General features: G+C 43.7%; 1 protein-coding gene across 5 annotated transcripts in view; it reads right to left on the reverse strand.

The window, feature by feature from the left end:
• Positions 1–26,388, reverse strand: part of ATP6V0A4 (ATPase H+ transporting V0 subunit a4) — a 75,528-nt gene that overhangs the window by 39,718 nt on the left and 9,422 nt on the right. For 2 of the 5 annotated variants that reach the window (XM_047695580.1, XM_047695584.1), the window contains exons 2-11: positions 13,064–13,158; positions 12,257–12,360; positions 10,303–10,436; positions 9,109–9,187; positions 8,738–8,832; positions 5,728–5,853; positions 5,173–5,267; positions 3,767–3,893; positions 1,829–1,911; positions 1,103–1,196 (exon numbers count right to left, since the gene is read on the reverse strand). In XM_047695580.1, the coding sequence (XP_047551536.1) occupies positions 1,103–1,196; positions 1,829–1,911; positions 3,767–3,893; positions 5,173–5,267; positions 5,728–5,853; positions 8,738–8,832; positions 9,109–9,187; positions 10,303–10,419 (816 nt within the window). In that variant the 5' untranslated portion in view covers positions 10,420–10,436; positions 12,257–12,360; positions 13,064–13,158. Of the gene's footprint in view, positions 1–1,102; positions 1,197–1,828; positions 1,912–3,766; positions 3,894–5,172; positions 5,268–5,727; positions 5,854–8,737; positions 8,833–9,108; positions 9,188–10,302; positions 10,437–11,846; positions 12,062–12,256; positions 12,361–12,877; positions 12,944–13,063; positions 13,159–23,220; positions 23,395–26,388 lie in introns of those variants that run through there. The other 3 variants (XM_047695582.1, XM_047695583.1, XM_047695581.1) reach the window with 3 other exon arrangements.

Here is a 26,388-nt window from a genome sequence, read left to right on the forward strand (position 1 = left end):
AGGGAACCACAATCTCCTTGACAAGTGACAAGGAAGGACTAGAGGGGATTAAGGAAATTAGGCATAGATTTTTCCAGGAAGGCAAAGATGTCTATTATTCTAAGAGTTTCACAACACACACACACTCACACACCCCATCTCTAAAGATACTCCCTGAGGATCCAGAACAGTGCTAACAATTGATACAGTGGCCATGAACATTTTAAATTTAATTAAAATCAGTTAAAAATAAAACTCAGGGGGCACCTCAGTCAGTTAAGCATCTGACTCTTGATTTTGGTTCAGGTCACAATCTCAGGGTCGTGAGATCAAGTCCTGCATCAGGCTCTGCACTGGGCATGGAGCCTGCTTAAGATTTTCTCTCTCCTTCTTCCTTTGCCCCTCCCTACCTCTAAAAAAGAATTAAAAATAAAATAAAATAAAAATTCAGTCCCTCAGTTGCACTAGCCACATTTCAAGTGTTCTGTGGTTATGTGTGGCTCGTGGGCACAGCATGGTGCTCGCAGGTTAGACAGCATGTCCACAGAAAGTTCTACAGGACAGCGATGAGTACAGGAAGCAGCCTGATGCGGGCCCAGCTGCTTTTAGGGGATTCCTTTCAAAGCTTTTTGAAGCAAGTGCTCCAATCACATAAGTGTTGAGTGCCACCCAGTTTGACAACTGACTTACAAGAGGCTGTGAATTTGGGGTGTGCTCATGTGGTGACACTAGCCTCACTCACTGTTCTTACAGAAGTAGTTGGTCCACTCAAACAACTGGGTGAGTCAATGGAAAAAGAATCAGTCAGACTGGCTATGGCCCAGGCCAGGCTCACCATAAAGGGCTCCTTCTATCCGACTGGGCCAGCCACCCAACAGCTCACTGGGGCTGCGGTCAATGCCAAGCCCAGGCAGAGCCGTCCTGACATCCAGAATCACCACCCCAGCTTACTGAACACTCTGTTCCGATGATGAAATCTCCTGTCGTGATCGCTGGGAGAGCACAGCTAACATTCCAGCCCGCCTGGAAGCGAGGGCCCTGGGACACGGGACTTCATGGAAATGATAAAGGTAGCCCCCCTCGAAGCCCCCACTGCGGTCACGCGCCTTGGTGCCTCACTCACGGTGATTAAATCCTCCAGCTTCACGTTGACGCTGGCCAGCATCTCTCTGCGCTCTGCGGCGGGCTCCGGGCAGGGGTAGATGGTGGCTCGAAACCTGTGTTTCGGACATTCCGAAGGTCACCGGGGGTGACCCCTGGAAAGCACGCCCCACGTCGCCTTCTGCCAAAGCCATCACTTGCGGCCTCTGGTTAGAGAACCACCTTTTTCTAGAATAACTGTCTCTTCGGCAGTCGGAAAACAAGTCCCCATTCTCAGAGTTCCCAACGCCTTGCTCAGCACTCTTTAAATTCAAGCTATGATTCCATTATCTGAGTGAGCTCCCCTCAAACTGAAGAACCTGGGAGCTTTTAGGTAAACGAGACCACAGAATATATTACTGCAATAACAGCTTTGTCTACCGAATCATTTCCCCTGCGGTAAATCGATTCTGTAGAATCAGAAGCAACTCAGCATGAGGTATGCCTGCTTCTTAGCGGCTGATGGAGGGCGTGAGAGGAATGCACGGATGTGGTTATAATGTCTACTTCCAGGCCCTCTCCGCTCCTGTTCCCACAGCTCTTGAAGATCAGTCGCATTTTTAACGCTATCTGGTCAAATGCAGGAGAGTTGCTTTAAAATCCTGAGGGACCTCAAAGGAACCCCCAGTCAAGCGTACTTTGTCTCACACACCTCTCCACCTGATCGTGACCCGCATCACTGATGGAAGAGCCACGAACAGCTGCTTACCCTTCACAGATCTTCTTGATCTTTTGCCTGAGTTGCTCTCCTTGATAAAATATGATGAATATGTTCTTTTTAATTTCTTCTTTCTGGAAAATCAGAACAGTAAAAACTATATAAATATAAGTAAAATACAGTTTTATCTGTATATTTTATCTGTATAAAACTATATATTATATAATATATACGGTAACATATATATGTTATTTTATATATATGTACCAATTTTTTCTTTTTGGTTATAATATAATAGAAATGTAAAATCCCGTTTTTAGATTTTTTAATTTAAAAATTACAACCAGAGGGGCGCCTGGCTGGCTCACTTGGTAGCGCATGTGATTCTTGATCTCAGGGTATAAGTTTAATTTCTATAAGTATAGAGATTACTTAAAAACAAATTTTTTAAAGATTTTATTTATTTGAGAGAGAGAAAGAGCAAAAGGAAGAGAGGAAAAGAGAGAGAGCGTGAGCAGGGTGAAGGGCAGAGGGAGCCCAGGGCACAACTCGATCCTAGGACTCCAGGACCATGACCTGAGCCGAAGGCAAATGCTTAACTGAGTCACCCAGGCACTCAAAATAAAAATTTTTTTTAAAAAGATTACAACTGGAAAACGTCAGCTTCTCCCCGTTGATCGAAGTTTATACTTCTTTATGGTTGAGGGCAAGGCCACTGAGAGAGGCCAAGGCAGCCTTAAAACAACAGCCCCACTACTGGCTACAGCAGCCAGACCACAGCCAAGCCCGTATTCAGCCCTAACACTATACTTAAGAGGGGGGTTCAGAAACAAGAAACCATGCAGAAGAGAGAAACCAGGTTATTATTATAAGGCTTAAAATGAAAAAAGCAAACCTAGCTCACCAGAGTTAACTCACACACAATATTTACATTTCCAGGGTGAGTGGATGTTTAACAAAGGTAAAGCCATGTCTAATTTTTGATTCATTGTATGTCCATAGGAACTCCCATTAAAATGCGATTCTCAAGTCCAAGTTTGATAATCCACAAGAAAGAATATGTATTTTACAACCCCACATGAAATTGTTCAAGCAAAGAAATGTGCTATTTTATACTTACTTAGTTTGGGGTAGAGGGTGGTAAAGGCAAAATAATGAAATCCATTGTTGGAAAAGTTACAACCAACCCAGTGTACCCACCACATGCCACTCAGGGCACTGGGATGAGGTATGGCCCCACTGAAAAGCCATTTGTCAGGAGCCACCAAGAGTCATGAAAATGCTCACACCCTTTAAGCCAGTAAACCTATTTCCCTGAATGTATATCAAGGAAGTAGTTCAAAAGAAAATAAAAATGACATGCACGGAGATGCTCATCATAGTGTCTAGATTCTGGAGAAAATTTGGAAACAAAGTCCGTAAGTAGACAGACAAGGTCACATGAACTCACTGGAGATCTTAGGCATCAATTGCTAAGAAGATAAAAATGAATCGTTACATTGACAGCTGCTCATGGGAACCCCGGGAACACTATTTAGGATTGGGGAGGGGGGGCACTGCTTTACATTATTTCCAAAGGTTCGTTCTAACACGATGCCCAGGTCGCTCCTGCTCAGGTGCACACTGAAACTTGGGGCGCACTGACCAAGCCCAGTTCTTAGCTCTTGGTGAGGAAGACCCAGCGGCTGCCTCATGGGGCAGGAGCGCTGCTAAGTTTCCAGGACCTGGTACAGCTGCGTCTTAGAAGCATGAACAGTTGTGGGGTGTTCACGACAATGTGGGGTGTTCACAACCATCAACCCTTGAATTGACCTTTTATACTTTTTTTTTTTTTTAACAAAAATTGGGGGAAGAGAAAAGCTAGGAGAAAGAAAGGTAGTAGCTATTAGCTTCACAGAAGTGAAGACCCCTGCTTCAGAGAACCACCCGCCCCCAGATGAGGGCCCCAGGAAACCGAGAACACAGTTCCCCGCAGCCCGCGACACCCACCGTGACAGGGTCCTCCAGAGTCGTGTCCACCTCACTGAACTTCAGGTAGATGTTCCCTCGGCACACTCGCCACAGCAGCCTCTCAAAGGAAGCCATCCGCTCCCTGTTGATCACCCCGGCCGTGAACCTGGGCAGTCAGACAGGGAGGCATTGCTGAGGTCCAGGGAGCGGGGTGCAGGGAGACGGCCCCCTAGGACCTGATGGACGCACCAGCATGACATGGAGGCCCACCACCCTCTGAGCACGAGGAGGACTCCCTAGCTGGCCGGGGTTCCGAGGCCACTTGGCAGCCCAGCCCCTACTTGCCCCAAGTCCCTTTTGGCCTCCTGTTTCCTCTGATGTTCTGAGACTTCCTTAATCACCCCGATACTACAAAGTCACTTACTTGCAACTAGAAATAGGATAGCCCGTCCATTAGGGCACCCTAGCTAAAGAAAGGAACTGTTCCAACTGCTCAACAACGGGCTCTGTGCATTTTTATAAATAATGTACTAGAAGTGAAACAGACATACTGATTTCCATTTATCTCTACTTTTTAAAAGCATCCTGGTGTCTAATTTCCAGTTGAAACTTTTCACATTAACTTTAAAATGGTTACTTTCGTTGGTCTTTTACTTCAAACTATGCTGATCCTATCTAACCTCCTGATCAAATGTTTTCAATACATACCCATCCATTGTACTTGGACACTGAATGAAATCCCACTGTTTTGAATCACCACGCATTTTAATACTGTATTATTCCTTCTTATGGACAACGTGATCATATAGCTACCTCATTGCCAATTGCACTTCAAACAGCAAATTTCAAATCTGTTTTATTGCCAATGCAGTATTTCCAAGAGAAGGAAGCAGGGACCCATTGAGAAAACCCATCTAAATAATTCTCCCATGGGAGCCTGGGTGGCTCAGTGGGTTAAAGCCTCTGCCTTCGGCTCAGGTCATGATCCCAGGGTCCTGGGATCGAGCCCCGCATTGGGCTCTCTGCTCTGCGGGGAGCCTGCTTCCTCCTCTCTCTCTGCCTGCCTCTCTGCCTACTTGTGATCTCTGTCTGTCAAATAAATAAACAAAATCTTTTTAATAATAAATAAATAAATAAATAATTCTCCCCACAACCTCCTCATGTAGGAACAACACAAACTTTGTAGTCTTCAGGCTCCCAGAATGTTAGTTTCACCATTAACAAGAAGGTAACACTACCTTCTACTCCACCAGCCTGAAAAGGTTACTCTTGGATTTATTACTGTGGAGAAGTCTATTTTCATGTGAAATTGCCTTCTTTCCAGTGGCATATTCATTCATTCATTCACTTGCTCAAATCCTCAGGGAAATCTATCACACTCCAGGCACTCAGTCGGGGACCAGAAACCCATCCACATGTAACTTTCAGAGCAGAGTTCCACTAACCCCAGCTTTCCCGACACGTAGGCAGGCGTCGCTCTTAACTCCAAGAGACCCGAAGTGTCTTCCATAAAGAAATCATCAGCGAGGTTGGTTTCCGTCTGAAAGTCAAAGGAAACCTGCTTTCTCTTAAATGTATTTAGGCGATCTTCAAAGCTCCCTACATCGCAAAGGTTTGTCTATTTTTAACAAAACTTTAATTTTCCACAGATGATTAACAGAATTCAAGAAGTCGAGGGGTCTTTGCCAGATCAAGAACTTCCCCGGTCTTTCACTACCAAAATCCCAAATCAGCCCAAACTCACTGTCGTGCTTTGTTCTCACTTCCACGTCTATTGGCGTGTTTAGGGCACATATTTCCTAACAAGCATCATAATATTTTTGCGTTTAGTTCAAATTGGCACCAGTTTCACCCAGAATGCCCTCACCCCCCTCACTAACAACCACAACATGGGAGAGAAACAAGTGTGATTAGCATATTCCAAACCAGCCAGTTTTCTAAATGGAAACTTGAGGCTCTGGGGGCAAGGTCCCTTTAATAAATAATCCCCAGATAACAACCTCAAAGAAGTCTTGGGTTTTCTTCAGGAGATGTTTGAGTTCAGTCAGTTCTAGGAAGCTTTTCTTCAAAGCCTGCTGGTTCTGGTTGGCTTCCTGTAATTCTCCTTCCAGTTTTTCTAGAAGAGTCTATACAGAATGGAAAAAGAAGGAAAAGCAGGCAGACGGTACTGAGATATTTACTGTACATTAACCACTACAAATGACTAAATATTAAAGAAGAATTCAGTGTATCATAATGTTGCCAGAAGTCCAGTGGCATGTTTAGTCCAACTCGAAATAATTGCAGAGCTATAAACTAGATACATTTTTATCAAATAAGGAAGATAAGAAAACACTCTGGGGGGATGAGAATTAGCTTCCTGAAGAAGCTAAGGCATTTCAGCAAATTAAATGTCTCTCCCCCATTTAAAACACTAAAAAAGGGAAGCTGGAGTGAATTTACATGTTGAGAATTCCTTCTGCCTCAAACACACTGTAATGATGAAAGATAAAAAGAGGAATCTCAAAAAAAAAAAAAAAAGAGGAATCTCTAGTTCTGGGTTGGAGTCTAGAGAACCAGGTACAAGCAAGTAAAAAAAGCTATAGAGAGAAATATGAACATAACAGGCAAGAAGACAAAAACAAAGAAAAAAAACAATCTTCCTTCCAAATGAGCATAAAAAACAAATCTCAAGAAGAAATCTAATGATAAGAAAGATTTAAAAAAAATAAACAATCAGAACACAAATTTACATTGGGTGAAATTATTTTTGTGGATTAGTCTAAAAAAGAATTTAAGGCTTTTCTTAGAAAGCTCAAAGAGATAAGAGAAGGCATCACTTAAACACACACACATTCACACACACCAAGAAATTATTAAACCAACATGTCCTAAAATGAAAGAAAAGTTAAATATAAAAGGGGGATCATTAAGAAATCTTAGAAAGGTAAGATATAGGTATTGAAATTCAAAATCTAGTAAGTAAAGATCAAGTCTCTATTGGACACAATTCATGAATGCACTAGATTTGGTATATGATTTAAAAATATGAAAGCTCATTTCTCATTTATCCAAATGCCCATCAACAGTAAATGAATAAAGTTCCATAAAGTATGGTACATGCAATAAAAGAAACACTGCCCAGCAGTAAAAACAAATTAATTTCAGAAACATGAAACAACACGGTGTCTTAAAAAATAAAATGATGTTAAAAAAAAAAAAACAGCAAGTTGCAAAAGAAGAAACATTATGATTCCATTTATATAAAACTAAGATGTGCAAAGCTAAATCATATGCTATTTAGAAGACTAAATATGTGATAAAACTATGAAGAGAAAAAGAAAAGAAAAATACAAAATTCACAACAAGATAATCTCAAGGTCGGAGGAGTGGAGAGGGGAAAGAAGGGGGAGGAGGGGGAGGGGAGGGGTGCACAGAAGGCTTTAAGAGCGTCACCATGGTCAACTTTTACGTCATATAGGGTGATGGCACTAGATGTGTGCTATATCATTATTCCTTATACCTTACACATATTTTTTTTAAATTCTACTCTATCAACTCAATATTTAACAAAGACAATTGCCAGTAAATCAGCAACCACACTATGTGAAAATGGATTAAGGTCACCTAGTAAAAGACAGATACTAGTGGCGTAGAGTTGGGGGGAAAAATGAAATCCCCATTTCTTAACCATTTGTTCTATCCACTTAATGATTCTATTAAAAATAATGCTGCCTTTAAAAACATTTTGGAGAATCATGCATTATTTAAGAAACAGTTTATAATGCAATAGTAAATGCAAAAAGGAGAAAATTATAATGTAGATTATGGACATATACTAATTACATAAATATATAGCTGATAAGGACAAAACCTGAAAACAGAAAAGGCAGTTTTTGCTGAGATGATGGATTTGTGGGTAGACTTTTTTCTTTTTGAATTAATACTTCCTCTAGGATTGTTATGAAATCCTCTTTAGAAATTCTGCAAGACAAGGGCCCAAAGCCAACTGTGTACTCTAGCCAGAAGGACTCCCCTCCCTAGGAATGCTGGGGGAACACCCCACTAACTGCTACAGCAGTCGAATCAGTCTGTCCCCTTGATCAATGGTTAGACAGATATTGTTACTCATAAGCTCGTGTTGTTCTAATTTCATCTTTACAGTAAATAATATCCAGGGGTGCCTGCACGACTCAGTCAGTTAAGCTTCCAACTCTTGGTTTCAGCTCTGGTCATAATCTCAAGGTCGCGGGATCTAGCCCCTGCCTCGGACCCCACACTCTGTGCAGAGTCTGCTTAAGCATCTCCCTCTCCCTCTGCCCCCAACACCCATCCTCTCTCCCCCTCCAAAACAAACAAATCAATCCTTAAAAGCAACAACAATAAATAATACCCAAGAGGAAAATACTGAGTAGGGACTGTTGGCACATATCCAATTATACCTTATCTAACTGGTTATGACTATGAATGTATGAGAGGGTAGAGTTTCAAAACCAACCAGTCGGCCAATACCAAATGCATTGATTTTTTTTTTCTTTTCTTTTCCTTCTTTCTCTCTCTCACTCTCTCTCTTTTTTTTTCCCAGTGGAGTTGCAAGTCTCATATCTCTGTTAGAGTATCTTTATTTATATCACTAACAGCTTCAAAAATGTCAAGAATCTGAAGTTATCTTAAAAGGAAAAAAAAAACCCCAGGCAGAGATAAGGCTTGGCAGTGAAGCTTCCCCACCTACTTTCCTGCCTCCTTCAGTGGGCCCTTCCTCTTCTGAGGATAAAATATCCAATGTTTAAAATCAAGATCTACAGGGCCTTCCAGGATCTGGCTCTGCCTACCTTTTGACATCCTCTCCCACTGCCCAGCCCTCCCTCCTTCCTCCACTACCAGCTCTAGAAGTTTCTAGATGGCATGGCCATGTTTTCTTTCTCTCTAAGGAACCTTGTACATGGCAGTCAGTCAGTGTTTTATAAAAGGAAGTAGAGAGGAAAAGAAAGAGGGAAGCCTGCCGGCTAGAATGTTCTTGGCTCAACATACCTCCAGCGTAATCATTTCCCGAGGAAGAGGGGTCGGTGGGGGCCTCTCAGGCAATTGAGGCACAATCTCATTTTGCATCTCATCTTCCAGAAAACCTGTGGGATGAAACCCCCACCAGAAGGCCCAAGGTGATTGTGTTTTCTAACCTGAGAAATGGATCCAAGCAGACAGCCGACTTTCAGCCTGCTCAGCTGCCCCAATTGCTCCTGGGACCTGCCACAGCATCTGAGTCCCAACCCTCCCTTCCCCACGCTGTCCCAAGAACACTTTGCCCCTATTCAAATAGGGACATGTTTATTATAATCCATTCCTGCAAACCACTTACCTCCCCACCAGTTCCCATTTAGACAGTAAACAGAAAATTGGCTTACGGAGGATTCTCTCCAGTGACTCACACCTCCTCACTTCATTCACAAATTTCCTTTGGAAGCTGTTCACATTCACATTCAACTAGAGTGGGGAGAAACCATAAGACCGTTGGTATCAACAGCCATCAACATGTTCCCTTTGGTTTATTTTGTTGTGGTGGTTGTTGTTCTGTTTTGTTTTTTGTTTTTTTAATGCTGGAAAATGTTGCTGGAATCATTTTGGGAAATATTTCCATGCACAAGACGTGAGTTACAGACAAAAACCTTGATAGTCTCACACCTCCAAATGTAATTTGGGGTTATTCTTAAATGTTCTTAAATTCTTAAATGTTACTCTTAATCCCACAAATGCCTCAACTCTAGCCTTCTTACACTTCTAAGAGACAGTCCTCCCACTGACACCTTTTCCTTACTTTTAGCGGCATTTACATCCCAATGAGCCTTGAAAGCCTCAGTGGAATCATGAATGCGAGGGGCTCCTGAAATTGCATAGCTGCTTCCAAAATTACCACAATCATCAACAAAACCACTTCCTGCCCAGTAAATGTCATTGAGGAGCTACCCCCCATCGGGTCCTATGCTAGGAACTCAGGATGCAAAGACCAAGTCATGACCCTTCCCTGCAGGGGCTTAGTTTTGACCGTGATCTTGATGAGGAAGTAAAGGGGCAAAGAGTCCAATTTTCTAAATCAGATTCAAAAAAGCTTGGTAAGGAAACCACTTCTGGGAAACGATACCCCAACATCACACTCAAGACCATGTGGCCCTAGAATAACCACCGTAGGGAGACAGTGCACCGTAGGATACTTTCGTCCTCAGACTGACTAATTAGGAAGTACTGGTTTCTGTCCTTGGAACAAGGTTTGGTAATCTACAGGCCCATCAGAGAAATCAAATTCTTCGAAGACACCACTTAGGAAAGAATGTATAATGCTGTCTAACAAGTACTGACTGTAGTAGGGCTTCAAAACATTCCTAGAGAGGAGATACATACGGAGGAAAGGAGAACAGGATATGCAAATCACTTGCTCAATGTTATTCCACGTCTTAGCCAGAACAACTAGAACCAAATGGAATTCTATCTACCCCGGCTCACGGCTCTTCTCCCTGCACTTGGTTCACTACTAAAAAGTGGTGTGAAAGTGACGTCTATTCCCACCCCACCTTCCTCTGGCCTTCCAAGAACACAGCACCTACATCTTTGAACTGAACCAATCCGAGCTCCCCAAGCTCAGCCACACAGCAATAGGCAGCCTCCACCTGGAGAAACAGCTGGGACAAACACATCTCCTCACTGCGAAACACGGACGCCATCTTGACACAGCCTTGGTCTGTGGGAGAAAAAGATGTTGGAGAGAATAAGGGCGTAGAAACCTTAGATCGAAACTGGCTTTTGTTGCATTATATTAATATCCATCTCGAAAAAAAAAATCCAACAGGAATGGCTCCTAATTTTTTAAAAATATAAACAAAAACAAGATAGCACTTTTCACTATCTACTGGATTGGCGAAGGATTAAAAAATACGATTACAAACTCCTGTTGTAGATGTATGAGAGAGCAGGCATTTTCATACACTTAGTACTTGAAGTGTAAGTTTGTGCAGTTTTTTCGGAGAGCAATATGTCAGTGTATATCAAATTTTATACTACTCATACCCATGACCCCGGATTTCCACTGCTCCTCATCCAGACCAACTTGGAGATGTATGGGAAAATGGATGCACAAGGATGTTTCTGATAACATCGTATATAATAATTGTAATAAATGGATCTAACCTAGATATCCATCACCAGGAAAGTGATTAAGCTGACCTCCAGAACCCAGTGCAGTCAGCCAGAATGAAATAAATCTGTAGGTCCTCTATAGGGAAAAAGGGTGTTCGTGTAGAATCCATTCTCATCCAAGACTCTCTGGAATGTGCTGCCACTGCCAAGATAAATTGTTTGCCCCAAAGACTGACCTTCCAGAATAACCACCACTCCTCCAGAATGGGCCCCCTTCACTCATTTCATTTTATAATGTATACAGTAGCTACTATTTGCCAGACACTGGGTTTATCCCTTCCCTGCTTTAAGTTTTCTATTATGTCTATTTCTCATAAAATAAAGCTAAAACCCTCAATTTGTCCAACAAAAAGGCTGCATATCTGGCTTCTGCCTACCCCTCCAGCTTCATTTCTCTTGACATTGCTCTCCAGACACACGGAACTTCTCCCAGAGCTCCCTCCTGCCTCAGGACTTTTGTCCACCCTTTCCCCTAGATCTGGAACCTCACTCTGCCCCCTACCCGTATCCCACACACCCAACATAATCCCGTCATGGGAGCCTCAGTGTCAGGACCCTCTTCCTCCATAAGCCCTTTCAGACCACCACCAACACCAGGTGAACAAATCACCCCCAGAATAAAAATCCCAGAATATAAATCGCCAGCAATTACTTATTTAACAATTGTGTTGCCCACTAGCTAGTAAATTTCATGAGGTTAGAACTATGCCATGTTTTCCGTTCTATCACCAGCCCAGCTCAGCCACAAAGCCGATGCTCAGAAGCTAGCTCCCAATGTACTAGTTAGAACCCAAACATCTGGCCTTAACCTCCATTTTTTGCCTTTTGACACCTAGAGGAATCAAAACTTTTCATACTCCCCCTTCTGATAAAGAAGGCAATGTTTCCATAGAAGAGAGACAGACATACATTAGCACCAAGCAGACCAAGAACCCAGGGTGAAAAGCCTTCTTACCCCAGCTTTGTCCTAGCAGGTCCTAGGCAGGTGTCTGCGATAGGGCAAGGGCTGCCGCTCTCGGTGCTTCCTCAGACCAACCCCACCAAGCATGCCCCCCCCCCGCTGCCCTGGGCCAGTGGTGTTTGGTCAGGGCTTGTGAGTGGCAGGCCGGGACCAGCCTGGCTTGGGGGTTCCTCAGGTGGCTTCCCTGCGGCCACCAGCCCCTCCCAGGACTCCTCCTCCCCAGGTGCTCTGGAGCCCAGAGCGAGCTCTGTTGTATCAACACCTGCCCGTGGGCGAGGACAAACCTGCCTCACCGGCCAGCCCTGCTCAAACCCCCTCCCTCCCCCAGCCACCTGTGCTCAGGGCCACGACCTCAGGGCCCCACCGGGAAGCGGTGACTTTATTCTCTAAGGGAAATAACTCACCCCACAGCCAGTAGAAGTTTTGGGAAAGGTTTCTGGAGGTCTTCGAAGGGCCCTAGAGACGACCTTCCAGTGTGTCTACGAAGCACACCAACCACTCCTTGTCACTGGAAAAATGAAGTCGTTCTGGAAACGAAAAGAATATCGCGCCCCCCCCATCCTCACCATGTCTTCTAAAACACTTTACTTTTAAAAGAGAATCCACCGATGACAAGTCCGTAGCGAAAAGTCACGCTTCTGGCCTGACCCAGGTAAACAGAGTCAGGGCCACACGTAGGAGTCACCCTTCACTCCTATTCCTGTCTTCCCCGTTTAGTGGGGCGGGCGGGGGGCTAAGGAGCGAGGGGTGAAGCGGGTACAGCCGCGTCTCCTGGTTTGGGCTAAGTTCCTCTGCAGAGGCCGCTTCATGCCCATTAATAAGCTCGGCACGGGGGCAAATCCCCACACGCACCTACCCGGGGTGCCTGGAAGAGGTACCCTAGAATGAAAGGGGGGCTATTTTTTGTTTGTCTTTTACTTTTTATTGGGGAAAAACTGAAGCATCTGCGAGAGTATAGAGAACGCGAGAAGGAAGCCCCACGGACAGCATCGCCTGTTGAATTCTGTAATCGAGTGCGGACTCACCTGGGCCAAGTGCTGAAGGCTGAGCTCAGGAGCGACAAGGCAGAGCTGAAGGGTTAGAACAGGAAACTACAAGGAGAACGAGCAACGTTCATTCTGCCTCTCTCGTCAGGGGAAGTTGAGGCAAGGGGGAGCCTCCTACCCCCCCACAACCGATGCTTCCCTCCTCCTGCCCCTTCCCCTACCCACCTCTCATTCTGCTCTTCTGCCCAGCTGGGGGTCGCGGTGTCTCCCCCTCCGTGGATGGGGCAGCTGTCCTCAAATGTCCCGGGGCCCAGGAATCACTGAAGGACACAGAGAGAAAAAGCACATCTTGAGGGTTAAGAGCAGAGTTTAGAACCAAACTGCCTGAGCCGGCATCCCAGCGACCCCGAGGAAGCAATTTAAGCCCAGGTTCCCAGTGCCCTTCTCTGCAAAGTATAACAGAATATTGGGTAGTTATTGTGAATGTAGAAGTATATAGGAGGGAGACTGTATTTCAAGGCTTGCTTTTTTTTCCTCCTAAAAGCCCTAAGTGGAGGGTGCAGATGTACGGCACGTTCATCGGACCCCTGCCAGACAATAAATTAATGCAATCTGTCAAAAAGGCAATTTGCATATCCTCGGACCCAGTGATCCCACTTGAGGAACTTCATCCTATGAAAAAAATTTTAAGGTGGTATAATGTCTATTGCAGCATCCTGTGTCCTAAGTGTGTAACCATAAATGACCTGAATTCTTTCATCCATCCTATAAATATTTATTGAGAGTGTACTATGTGCCGCTCTGTTCTGGGCTCTGAGGATAGGGCAGTAAGAGACAAGGTCCCTACCCTCATGAAGCTTGTGTCCAGAAGGAAAGAGACAAACAGTAAACAAGTAATAAATTAACAAGATATTGCAGATTATGAAAAGAGCCAATATAGGAAGGCTAGGCTTCAGAGAAAGGAGGAGAGGCTACTTTAGATTAGCAAACTCAGCCGTGGAGCTGAGGTTTAGAGGATTAAAATGAGCCCGGCTTGCACAAAAGGAGTTGGGGGAAGGGAGCCAGGCAGCAAGGAACAGCCAGCCATGCAGGAGCTCATCCCCATAGCTAATGTATCTCTTGAGTGCTCCCCCCCCCATGCTGGGCATTGTCCCTATGCCTACAGAGCACATTTCATTACTTTACATGTGTCAATCACATCATCTTTTCAATAACCCTATGAGGTTGGAGGTGTTCTTAGTCTCAAGTCACATACAGGGAAACAGAGGCACAAAAAAGCTAAGCAAGTGGTGGGAGGTCACACACCGCTCAGGACAGGTCCTCTAACGGCATAGTCCCTGTTTACACCTATGCAAGGTGTTGTCTCACAACGTGTTCAAGCAACGGAAAGGAAGCCAGTGTGGCTGGGGCAAGTGTGTCAGAGCAGAAGCAGGAGACAAGCCAAGGATTGTTCTGAGGGGCTGATAAGAAATTTGGGTTTTTGGATTTTTCTCTAATCACTGGGAAGCACTTGGAAATTTTGAAGCCGGGGAATGACATTCCTTACTTGATTTGCTTTTTTTAAAAAATTTCTTTGACTTCTGCTTCTGGAAAGATGGTGTAGAAATACTTTTTCTTCCCAATAAGTAAAACAGAAAATTCTAAACATTATATACATAATAAATATTAGAAGGCTCTGATAGGTAGAGAGAAGACCTTTTAGGAAACTCAGGGTCTGAGAAACGACAGAGGTGAGTTCTCTGGGGTTTCTTTTGCCTATTACATTCTAGGCTTGCAGCAAGATATGCAGATAGAAAAAAATCCCAAATAAAGCCTGTTCTCTCTAGCCAAGGGATCAGGAAAGGGGCAGCCTAGCAAGAAAGAAGACTTCCAGATAATAATCACTCTAATTCAACTGAACACCACAGAAAAAACTGTGGTCCCATGCCCACTCATGCCGGCAAAGCCCAAGTAGAAAGCCCAGACTTCTACTCTCACCCAGATGTACCAAAGTGACACCCCTAGTATTATGTCAGAGAAGGCCAAGTGCAGAGTCTGAACTCCCAGTCCCACCCTGTGATAATAAGGCACCCCTTGTTAGCCTCGTTGGGTGGTATCAGAAGAGATCTAATGAGAACTCCCTGACTGTTCATCTGTAATGGGGCGTGGAGGTCCTGTGAAGAGCAATAACCAGGCACTCCTCTCCTCCCAGAGAGGGTCATATCAATAGAGGCCTAATGAATAGAAGAATAAAGTAGGAGAAACTACTCTAGCTGGTTTCAAGACTTACTGTACAGCTACAACAGTCAAGACTGTGGTCCCGATGGAAACATAGATACACAGGTGAATGCAAGAAAATAGAGAACCCAGAAATGAACCCACAACACAAGTCAGGTCAACTGATGTTTGACAAAGGTGGAATGCGTTTCAGTAGAGGAAGGATCACCTTCTCAGCAAATGGTGCTAGACCAACTGGACATCCATGGGTTAAAAACAGAACCAAGACCTAAACTTCATACCCTCTACAAAAATTAACTCAATCCTGGGACACCTGGGTGGCTCAGTTGGTTAAGCAGCTGCCTTCGGCTCAGGTCATGATTCCAGCGTCCTGGGATCAAGTCCCGCATCGGGCTCCTTGCTCAGCAGGAGCCTGCTTCTCCCTCTGCCTCTGCCTGCCATTCTGTCTGCCTGTGCTTGCTCTCTCTCCCTCTCTCTCTGACAAATAAATAAAAATCTTTAAAAAAAAAAAATTAACTCAAAACGGATCATAAATTTAAAACGTGAAACTAGGATTACTTGGATGGCTCTGTCAGTGAAGTATCCCAGTCTTGATTTTGGCTCAGTTCATGATCTCAGGGTTGGGAGATCGAGCCCCAAGTCAGGCTTCTTGCTCAGTGGAGAGTCTGCTTGAGATTCTGTCTCACCCTCTGCCCCTCCCATCCTCCACGTGTGTGAAAGCCCATGCTCTCTAACTCAAGGAATGAAGGAAGGAAGGAAGAGGGAGAGGGGGAAGGAAAGAGGGAAGGAAAGAAAAAAAAAAGTAAAACTATAAAACTGAGAAGAAACATAGTAGAGCATTTTCAGAACCAAGGGCTTAGTGAAAAATTCTTAGTTAAGACATATAAAATGCAATCCATAAAACAAACCAAAAAATGATACAAAAGTTTTCTATGCAAAAGATCCTGTAAAAAGGATAAAAAGAGGGGAGCCTGGGTGGTGTCATTGGTTAAGCACAGACTCTTGGTTTTGGCTTAGGTCGCGATCTTAGGGTCATGGGATTGAGCCCCAGGAAAGGCTCTGCAGTCACCATGGGGTCTGCTTAAGACTCCCTCTCCCTCTGTCCCTCCCCCTGCCCTCTCCCCACTCACATGCTTTCTCTCTTTCAAATAAATAAATAAATCTTTTTTTTTTTTTTTTAAGGACAAAAAGACAAGCTAAAAGACTGGGAGAAAATATATGTAAGCCACATATCTGATAAAGGACTCAACTAGATAAAGAAAACTGAAGTTTTCAAACTTCAACAGTAAAAAATCCAATTAGAAAATGGGCCAAAGCCATAAGGAGACATTTCACCTAAAAGGACGCACAGATGGTAACTAAGAGATGTTCAACATGACTAGCCATTAGGGAAATACAAATTAAAACCATGATGCGATACCAGTATATACCTATTAGGACAGCTCAAATAATAAATTGTGACAATTCCAAACACTGCAAAAATGTGGAGAAACTAGATCTGTCATGAGTTGCCAGTGGAAATGTGAAATGATATACTCTGGAAAACAGTCCGGCAGTTTTCTAAAAGGCTAAATAGGCATATTCCTTAGGACCCAGCTGTCACACTCATGTCACTTATCCCAAAGAAATGGAAACTTACATTCATCAAAACAAAAACCTATATCAATCACAGCAGCTTTTTTTGTAATAGCCCAAAGCTGGAAACAACCAAAACTTCCTACTTAGGGCATATCCATATGTTAGAATATTACTCAGCATGAAAAGTGATAAATTATCAATAAACACAACTTGGGTAGATCCCAAGGTGATTATGCTAAGTGACAAAAACCAATCTGAAAAAGTCACACGGTGTATGATTCCAATCATATAACATTCTCTAAATGACAAAAATGATAGGGATGGAGAACAAACTAGCTGTTGTTAGGGATTAGGACTGCTGGGAGTGGTGGAGGGGGATGGTGTGTGTGCACAGGTCTCTGAAGGGATAACGAGGGAAATCTTCACAATGACAGGAGAGTTCTCTGTCTTGATTATGGGGCTGGTTATGTGAATTCATGCATGTGATAAAAATGACATAGAACCATATACAAGCCTTATATCATTGTCAGTTTCCCCGTGTAACCAATGGGGGAAGACTGTGTGAGGGGTATATAAGATCTCCCTGTTCTCTTTGCAACTTTCTGTGAAATCTATAATTATTTCAAAATATTTTTTTTTTTTTTTAAGATTTTGGTAAGAGCAAGGAACACTTGTGCTTAGCTGTCATTACACCATGGAGCGAGGACAGAGATCAATCTCTGGAGATGTGTGTTCTAAATCAAATTAGCCTGAGAGATTTGAGCAGCCCCGGGGTGGGGGTGGGGGTGGGGGTGGGGACAGCTCACCATCAAGAGACTCAGTTTCTTTACTGCCAAATGAAGATACTGAGCCAGACTGGTGCTTTTCAGACTGGTGCACAGAACCCTGGAGATTTTGCAGAACCCTTTTCAAGGACGACTTTGCAGAAGAAGGAAAGGATAAGGGGGTTAAATGTTAAATGTTAAATGTGTGTGGTAAAATACAGGGTAGCGGGGTGCCTGGGTGGCTCAGTGGGTTAAGCCTCTGCCTTCAGCTCAGGTCATGATCTCAGGATCCTGGGATCGAGCCTCGCATCAGGCTCTCTGCTCAGCAGGGGGCCTGCTTCCCCCTCTCTCTCTGCCTGCCTCTCTGCCTACTTGTGATCTCTGTCTGTCAAATAAATAAATAAAATCTTAAAAAAAAATACAGGGTAGCTATTAAAACAGCATGAAAAGCGTTCTACTGACAAGGAAATGCGTTTTTGGAACACTGTTGATAAAATATTTTATGAAACAGTGTATATATAGTATCATTGAATTTTTTTCAACATGAATAATCCGCATAGAAAGATGTGGAAGGAAATACACTGAAATCATAACAATGGGTTGGGTTTGGGTCTAGATTTATGTACTTAGTCCTTTTGTTTATTCTCTGATATTTCTGTAACAAACACATAATGCTCTTGATACAGATCTTAAACCTTGGGGACAGATGGCTTGCAGATTTCATAATGTTCTCTATTTAGAAAGTTAAGCCAGATACAGATGATATATTATATCCCTGTGGGTCTTGGGGGCAGCACCCTATAGTCAAAACATGTTAATCCTTCTGTACTTAAATATTTACATTCTTACTATGAAGAATCAATAGAAATCATACCTGCCTCATGTTAAATCAGGTCAGATTGTGCTGCAGAGTCCATAAAAACTGTTTTTGTTTTTAGAGCTTTATGGATTTCTGCATTGTAAATAATAGTTATTGTCCACAAAGAGAGAAACAATACAAAAAATTCCTTGAGGGAAAACTTGTCAGTCCTTAGTGATACAATGTTACAAAATGAAATGGCAACTTGAGCCGGCTTCCTATTCACAGCTGGGTAAGTTGAAAAATGGATATGGAAACTGATCAGAGAAGAGACAGAAGATAACAGTTGTGCAAGAGCAAAGATAGAAATAGGGCGCATTTCATTTCCATTGAGCATTACTGGTGCTTTGCCAAGCCAAAGGCTAAGCATCTACAGAAACTTCCAGAAGTGTGTCTTGATGTAGCCACTTACTCATTCCGTGGTTATTTTGGAATGTGTCAGGCTCTTTTTTAGGCACCACAGTTTTTGGGGAGTACCTACAATGTGTCAGGCTCTGTTTTAGGCTCTGCAGAACAGCTGGAAACACAACCAAGTCACTGCTCTCGTGGAGCTTGCGTTTTAGCAGAGAAAGGAGAGACCACATCTAAAGCAGTGGACAAGTCAATAGATACTGTCTAAGGCAGAGAAATCAAGAATAGCAATGGCAGGGGCGCCTGGGTGGCTCAGTGGTTAAAGCCTCTGCCTTCGGCTCAGGTCATGATCTCAGGGTCCTGGGATCGAGTCCCGCATCGGGCTCTCTGCTCAGCAGGGAGCCTGCCTCCTCCTCCTGTCTCTCTCTGCCTGCCCCTCTGCCTACTTGTGATCTGTCTGTCAAAAAAAAAAAAAAAAAAAAAGAATAGCAATGGCAGCTTATTATCTAGAGATTTTGAAAGTAACCACAGGAAGAAAAAACTAGACAAAAGTAATCCTAAGGGAACAAAATTGCACATGGATGGAAGCAGGAGACTTTATCATTATTTTGATAAACTCTTTGCACCACTTGATTTTTTTTAATTGGCATCCGTTGACTATTTTATTTAAATTTTTAAGGATTTTATTTATTTATTTATTTGGCAGAAAGAGAAAGAGACAGGCAGAGAGGGGGAAGCAGGCTCCCTGCTGAGCAGAGAGACCGATGCAGGGCTCGATCACAGGACCCTGGGATCATGATCCGAGCTGAAGGCAGCGGCTTAACCCACTGAGCCACTCAGGCGTCCCATTTTATTTTTTTTTTAAGATTTTATTGATTTATTTGATAGAGAGAGAGAGAGCAAGAGAGGGGACACAAGCAGGGGGAGGGAGAGAGGGAGAAGCAGGCTTCCTGATGATTAAGGAGCCCAATGAGGGGCTTGATCCTAGGACCCCGGGATCATGAACTGAGCCAAAGGCAGCTGCCTAACGATCGAGCCACCCAGGGGCTCCCCCATTGACTACTTTAAAGAAAATCAAACATTTAATTAAAACTAAATTTTCATTGACAATAAAAGAAAATCATCTCAAAAGTACTGAGTAACTATGATGTGCCAGACAAGGTACAACATGAACAAAACAGTTCCTGTTCTGGTGAAGTCTAGCAGGACAGTCAAACATAATAACCCTAATTTCAATGGCTAATACCCCGATGAGGTTTTCTATGACCTGATGTAAGACAAAGCCCCGAAGAAATAGGTATAATTTAAATCCTCATTGTTGTGATTTACCTGGTTTACAGATTAGGAATCTGAGACGGGTGACAAGTCCAAGGTTGCTCAGCTAGCAAGTGGTAAAACGGGGACTTGAACCCCGACAGCGCGGCTCCAAGAGCTGAGACACTCTGGTCTCGGTAATCAGATTATTAAATAACCACAGGGACAAATGTGTTATAACTGCGATGGGTACACAGAAGGAGAAAACACAGCTCTCTGGGCTGCACAATCCGACTTCTTCCTTGGGGAAAGAAGTCTGGATAAATAGGGCAGAGAGAAGGAGTGCCGGGGAGTGGGATTGCACTGGTGCAGGAAACCCAAGGAGGACAGCCACAAGCCATGGACCCTATTAAGGACTGTGGCTTTATCACAAGAGCGGCTGGTGCCCTTGATGGGTCCAGAGCCAGGGGGCACCTGGTAAATGCAGAGCGGGTAGGGAGGGAGGGAGAAGCCCCAGCAGGCAGAGCCATGGTCCAGGCGAACCATAAGATATTGTTTTATTTTTAATATCCAGGGGGACAAAATGGAAAGCACCCAGAAAGCACATCCCTGGCATATGAAGTCAGGAGAGCGCTGGTGTGAGTTGTCAGCAGAATGAGCTGCTCTTTTCATAAAACGCCATCTTTACTTGGAGGAACAGCTGACAAGTGATGCTTATTCAGACAGAGGCATTTGGCGGGCGCATTCTCAGAGCCGATCCAAACGATTCTGTCGTTTCAAAGGAAAACAACCGACATTGTTTGTTGCCAATGATGAAATTCTAACTTTCAAACCACAATTAAAATTTTGGAAAACTTTTATGCGCCAACAGGAACTTGACAGCTTCTCAATGCAGAAAACTTTTCTGATGAGGATATTTCTGTGGGGGATATCTATAAATGTGATTTTTTTTTTTTTGAAGTGGTTGTATGATGAAATGTGACAGCATTTGGGAGATCTGCAAAACTCAGGGAACCGATATTTCCCAAATGCCCAATTCATGATGTTATACAGCCACATTTGGGCAAATGATCCATGGAAATTACACGATTAGCCAAGGGATTGTAATGAAAAGGTCAATGGTTTGGTTTCTGATTCCATATGGCACCTACGCTTTTAAAAATGACTGCTTGTTAAGTGTCAGGAGAGTATCAATGACAGACACAACTCCCTGAAAAAACTAGTAACATTTTTCCATTCTTTATTTATTTTTCCTTTTTTTAAAGATCTTATTTATTTGTCAGAGAGAGAGAGAGAGCACAAGCAGGAGGAGCAGCAGACACAGGGAGAAGCAGGCTCCCTGCGGGGCGAGGAGCCCCATGTGGGACTCCATCCCATCACCCTGGGATCCTGACCTGAGGCAGACACTTAACAAACTGAACCACCCAGGCATCCCCATTTTTCCCTTTTTTCAAACTACATATTTATGTGAGGCGAGATTTTCACCACATATTTCAACAAAAAAACATATAGCAACGAGTCCGAAAGTAAAAATAGATATGCAAAAGGCATCCAGCTGTCTCCTATTAAGTCAGCCATTAAGGAAACTTGCAAAATAAAGCAATCCCTGCTATTCTTTTCACTAAATTGTTTTGGAAAATACAGTATTTTCATAAAAATAGGTATTGATACTAACATAGAACAGGTTATTCCCAAATAAGGTCACGTTCTGAGGTCCTGAGGTTAGAACATCACCCTATGGAAACAGGGAGTGGGTGAGAGGGACACAATTCAGTCCGCAATATGGGGGAGGCAATGAAGTCAGGCCCCAGAGTGGGAGAGCTCAGAGGTCTGAAGGTTGGACAGAGGAGGACAGTCAGAAGAGAAGTCAAGAGAAGAAAGTGTCTCGAGAATCATGGAGTGCTCACTGTCTGTCCTCTGGAGGTTACTGGTGACCTTGAGAACCTCCTGCAGGGGCAGAATTTAAAGAAGCAACTAGGGAATTGGGAAGTCAGTGGCCGGTGACGAATGCCGGATACTCTCAAACTGTCTCAAGATCTCAGGCTGTGAAAGGGAAGGAGGGAGCGGACAGTAACTGAGGAGAAAACTGGCATCATGGGAAGACTTCATTTATTTTCTCAAGGAAGAGACAGTTGATACTCAAAGATAATTCTGTTAGCGCCCGCGACCCAGCACATCTGAAAACTGGCATCATCTACCTTTCCTTACCCATTAAGTGCCTGTGAGACAATCACTTGGAATCATACAAAGATGGCTTTTACATTTCCCTGCAAGCCAGTCGTTTTCCTGTTGGTCATTGAGCCTCGTTTTTCTGAGTCTTCAAAATTCTCAACCCAATACTTTAAAGGAAATTGACACCTTTGGCATTGAGTCTTGAGAAAAACAAACTTCTTAGAACAGACTCAGTTCCCTCTATTATCAAATGTTTTTGACACTTGGGCTTTAGTGCCAATGGTCCCATTCTTTAGACAAGGCTGGGGCACAATGCCCTTTGGGGCCTCTTTATACTCGTTATGCAGGTCTCTGGCGAGGCACTTCTGTGTCCCGAGGACTTTCTATAAAATGGCTCTTAAGGAGCCAAAGACGTGAACGCTCCACTTACACCCTTCCAAGTAGACATTCTTTTGAACAAAGGGCCTCCTTTGTTCCCACGTCCCAATACAGGAGATTACAAAGGTACCGTGCTCGACCACAGGTTCAGCAGTACAAGATCACCTTACAGGAGATCATCATAATTTAAAGAACCAAAAGGGATACGTGGAGAGCAAGCTAAAACACTCCCAAGGAATTTAATCCAAAAATAACAATCTAACTGCAAAAGTAACAACCCGTTTTTCCAAAAACAGTGTCTAATTTTTCTGAACTGAATTCCGGCCAGATCACCTTCATTCATGTAATGGATTGTATCATCCACCCGCCTGGCACACTTCACCGTCTGCCACACGCTGACCCTCCGCCATCCACAATCCTTCCTCATATGCATTCATAGAGGGAAAGTGCTAGAGACAGATGGGATGATTTGAGGTTGCTAAAAAGAGAGGGAATGACATTCAACATACACACACACATGCAGAAAGATGCTATTTGTTGACAGTAATGTCCAAGAGCTCATGTCACTACAGCACACTGAGGTCAGTGTGATGTGTGCTCAAACCAGAATCTTCTCCTCCATGTACTTCCCCATCCCCTCCTGGCCGTGCCCTCCCCAGGGAGTGTCACAGTGTACAATGGTGCCCTCCAACATCAGTCTGGCCCTCAGAGTTGTTCTACAACTCAACTCTACAACCCAAGATTATTCCCTAAAAAAGAAAGAGCCCCCTGACAGCCACATTCTCCTCCCCTGCTCCATTTCATCTTACATCCCTCCCCTCAGAAGGCAGCTGCCTCACTCCTCAGGAGAAAACCCTCTATCATGGAACCCTCCAGCTTCCTTGTCCTCCACCTCCACGTATCTTGGCCTCATCTCTCTGCGTCTCCTTTCTCCAGAGTGGAGCTACCTTACACTCCACTCCTGTCTGTCTTCACTTGCCAAGTCACAGACCGACTGGCAGTGAGATGGAGGAAAACAAAATTTCCTCATGAAGAGAACAGAATGCCTCAAAGTTTGTCACCGATGCATTTTACCTTTCAGACCTCCCCATTTTGCACTCAGGAGCACCTCCACACTTAGTTGCCTTTTCTGTAATAATATTTACTCCAAACTCCCTTGGGGAGGCTCTTTTCACATGATGGCCGCCTCCACTTGCTTCTCCATTAACTATACTCTGTTGAACACAGAGTCACAGATTTATACCTCTGGAGGAAAATGTAGAGATTATCGAGTCCAACCGCCTTGCTGTAGGGATGAGGAAATAACCCAGGGGGCGAAAGAATTTGCCTAAGGTCCGCCGGCGAATTAGTGGCTAGAAGCAGAATATGGGCTCTAGACTCTTAGAGTCTCTTCACAGCATCGCTGCTAGTTTCCTGTTTGTCTCTCACAGGACAAAACATCCCTTTGCATTAGGCAATACAGGTAGCAAAACCCCTAGTAGGGATAACCTCGCCCATCTGGAGGGTCCTGGGGACCCCAGATAAAAATTTTCTCACAAAGGATTGAGGGCAACATTTCCCTGGATTTTCCCCCTTGTGTCTCTCTCCCAGAGAGCCCCCACCACCTCTCTGGGTACCATCATCACCAAGGTTACGTGACCTCCCCCAAGGTCACACAGAAGAAGACAACACAGACATAGAATCCGGGACTCCTGACTCACAGCTGGTTGTCCAGGCTATGGGCAGCCCAGACAAATGACAGAGAGTGAAGGAAAGTTCCAGAAGCAGCCAGAAGCACACAGCCAGAGGGAAGAAGCTGGAGGCTGGGAAGAAGGGCCAAAAGTGTCTGACTCAGCTCTCTGATCCTTTTTAGTTTCATGTGGACAAACTGGAAAAGAAAAATGGGCTGAGTGTTTATCACAAACATGCAGTTTATTTTCCAAAAACCTTAGCTTAAAATTACTCTTTGAGAACATACATCTCTGTTTACTAAACAAAAATGAAGCTGACCACAAGCACTGTTGGGCCAACAGAAATATTTTGTACAAACGGTAAGGCTGGGAATGAAGAAGTCAGCAATTGCCAATCATAAAGTTTTAGAGCTGGACAGGCCCTCCCCTCCCACTGTATTAACTTCACCTTAAAAATGCCCTTACCTTGTTGGTGCTAGTAACTCACTAACATTTCCAACAGGTAGAGCTATCCCACAGTGGAACTGGCTGCCTTAAAATTTAGAAAGAAACAGGAGTGCCTGGGTGGGCAGTTGGTGAAGTGTCCAACTCTTGGTTTCAGCTCAGGTCATGATCTCAGGGTCATGAGATCAAGGCCCACATCGGGCTCAGCACTGAGCCTGCTTGAGATTCTCTCTCCCTCTCCCTCTGCCCCTCCTACTCATGCTCTCGTGCTCGCTTGCTCTCTCTCTCTCTCCAAAATAAATAAATAAATCTTTAAAAAAAAATTAGTAAGAAATCTGCTATGTGAGTCATTGTAGCAGAAGTCCAAGTAACAACCTCGAGAGGCAAGAGAGATCAAATACAGCCTTACCAAGTTCTCTAAATACTACTTTCTTTGTAGGAGAACATTCTTACTAGGTTAAGGATTGGGCCTGATGGCCTCAAGGTCCCTTTCCGACATTGAGATTCTACTTTTTTTCTCTGTCTCATTTCTAGTCTTCTTCATGTCCTGAACATTCTGGAGTGTGACCTTCTGTTGTATACCTTCAGCACTCCAAAAACAGAGGCTGTCTGTGAATAAGCAATTATCCACACCACATACAACTTGACATTTAATAAGTTGTTTTTTGGGGGTTTTTTTTGGTGGGGGGGGGTGGTTGAGGGGAGCACCTGAGTGGCTCAGTCAGTTAAACATCTGACTCTTGATTTTGGCTCAGGCCATGATCTCAGGGTTGTGAGATTAAGCCCCACACTGGGCTCTATGCTGGGCGTACAGCCTGGTTAAGAATCTCTCTCTCTCTCTCTCTCTCTGTGTGTGTGTGTCCTTCTCCTTCTGCTCCTCCCTGCCTTTTTCTCTTTCTCTAAAACAAACAAATAAATAAATAGCACCTAAAAGAAATTTTTTTTATGGAAAAGAAGATTCCCTGACGTTGAAAATTTTCCCAGGCCACCTGATAAGTACTGTTAAATGTAGTCTATCTGCTCTATTGTAACTGTATTGCTTTCTTGTGAAATACTCGAGATTCATTTATTTATTTTAGAGAGAGAGAGCACAAGCAGGAGAAGCTGAGGGAGAGGGAGAGAACCTGAAGCAGACTCCACACTGAGCACGGAACCTGTCAAAATGTTTGATCTCCCCACCCTGAGATCACGACCTGACCTGAAACCAAAACTCAGATGCTTGACTGGCTGTGCCACCAAGGTGCCCCTGAAATATTCTTTTTTAAAAAATGTATTTTTTTAAAAATTGAAAACAAACAAACAAACCGGGGGTGCCTGGGTGGCTCAGTCTGTTAAGTGTCTGCCTTCAGCTCAGGTCATAATCCCAGGGTCCTAGGACCGAACCTTGTGTCAGGCTCCCTGCTCAGTGGGGAGCCTGTTTCTCCCTCTGCCTCTGCCTGCTGCTCCCCTTGTTTCTGCTCTTTCTCTGTCAAATAAATAAATAAAATCTTTTTTTAAAAAGACTTTAAGATGTATTAATTTGATTTTATTGCCTGATTATAAGAGTAATACATATTCAAAAAAAGAGTAATATGCACTCATTGCAGAAAATCTGAAAGACCTATAAAAGTGTAAAGAAGAAAATAAAATTTGTTGCAAAGTGTTAATTCTAGATATGGCCACTGCCAACATCTTGATAGGATGCTTCCCAAGCTTCTTCTTTGCATATGCATGTGTATTACAAAACTGGAATTCTACTAAATATACAGTTTCACATCCTGTTTTTTCGGCTTTGTATTATACAGCAAGTGTTTTTCCAAGTAATTAAATATCAGTGTAAAACAGTGTTTTAAAAGCTATCTTTTATCCCATTATAAGCTGCTT

Source organism: Lutra lutra, chromosome 11, assembly GCF_902655055.1.
Source record: "Lutra lutra chromosome 11, mLutLut1.2, whole genome shotgun sequence".
Classification (NCBI taxonomy): Eukaryota; Metazoa; Chordata; class Mammalia; order Carnivora; family Mustelidae; genus Lutra; species Lutra lutra.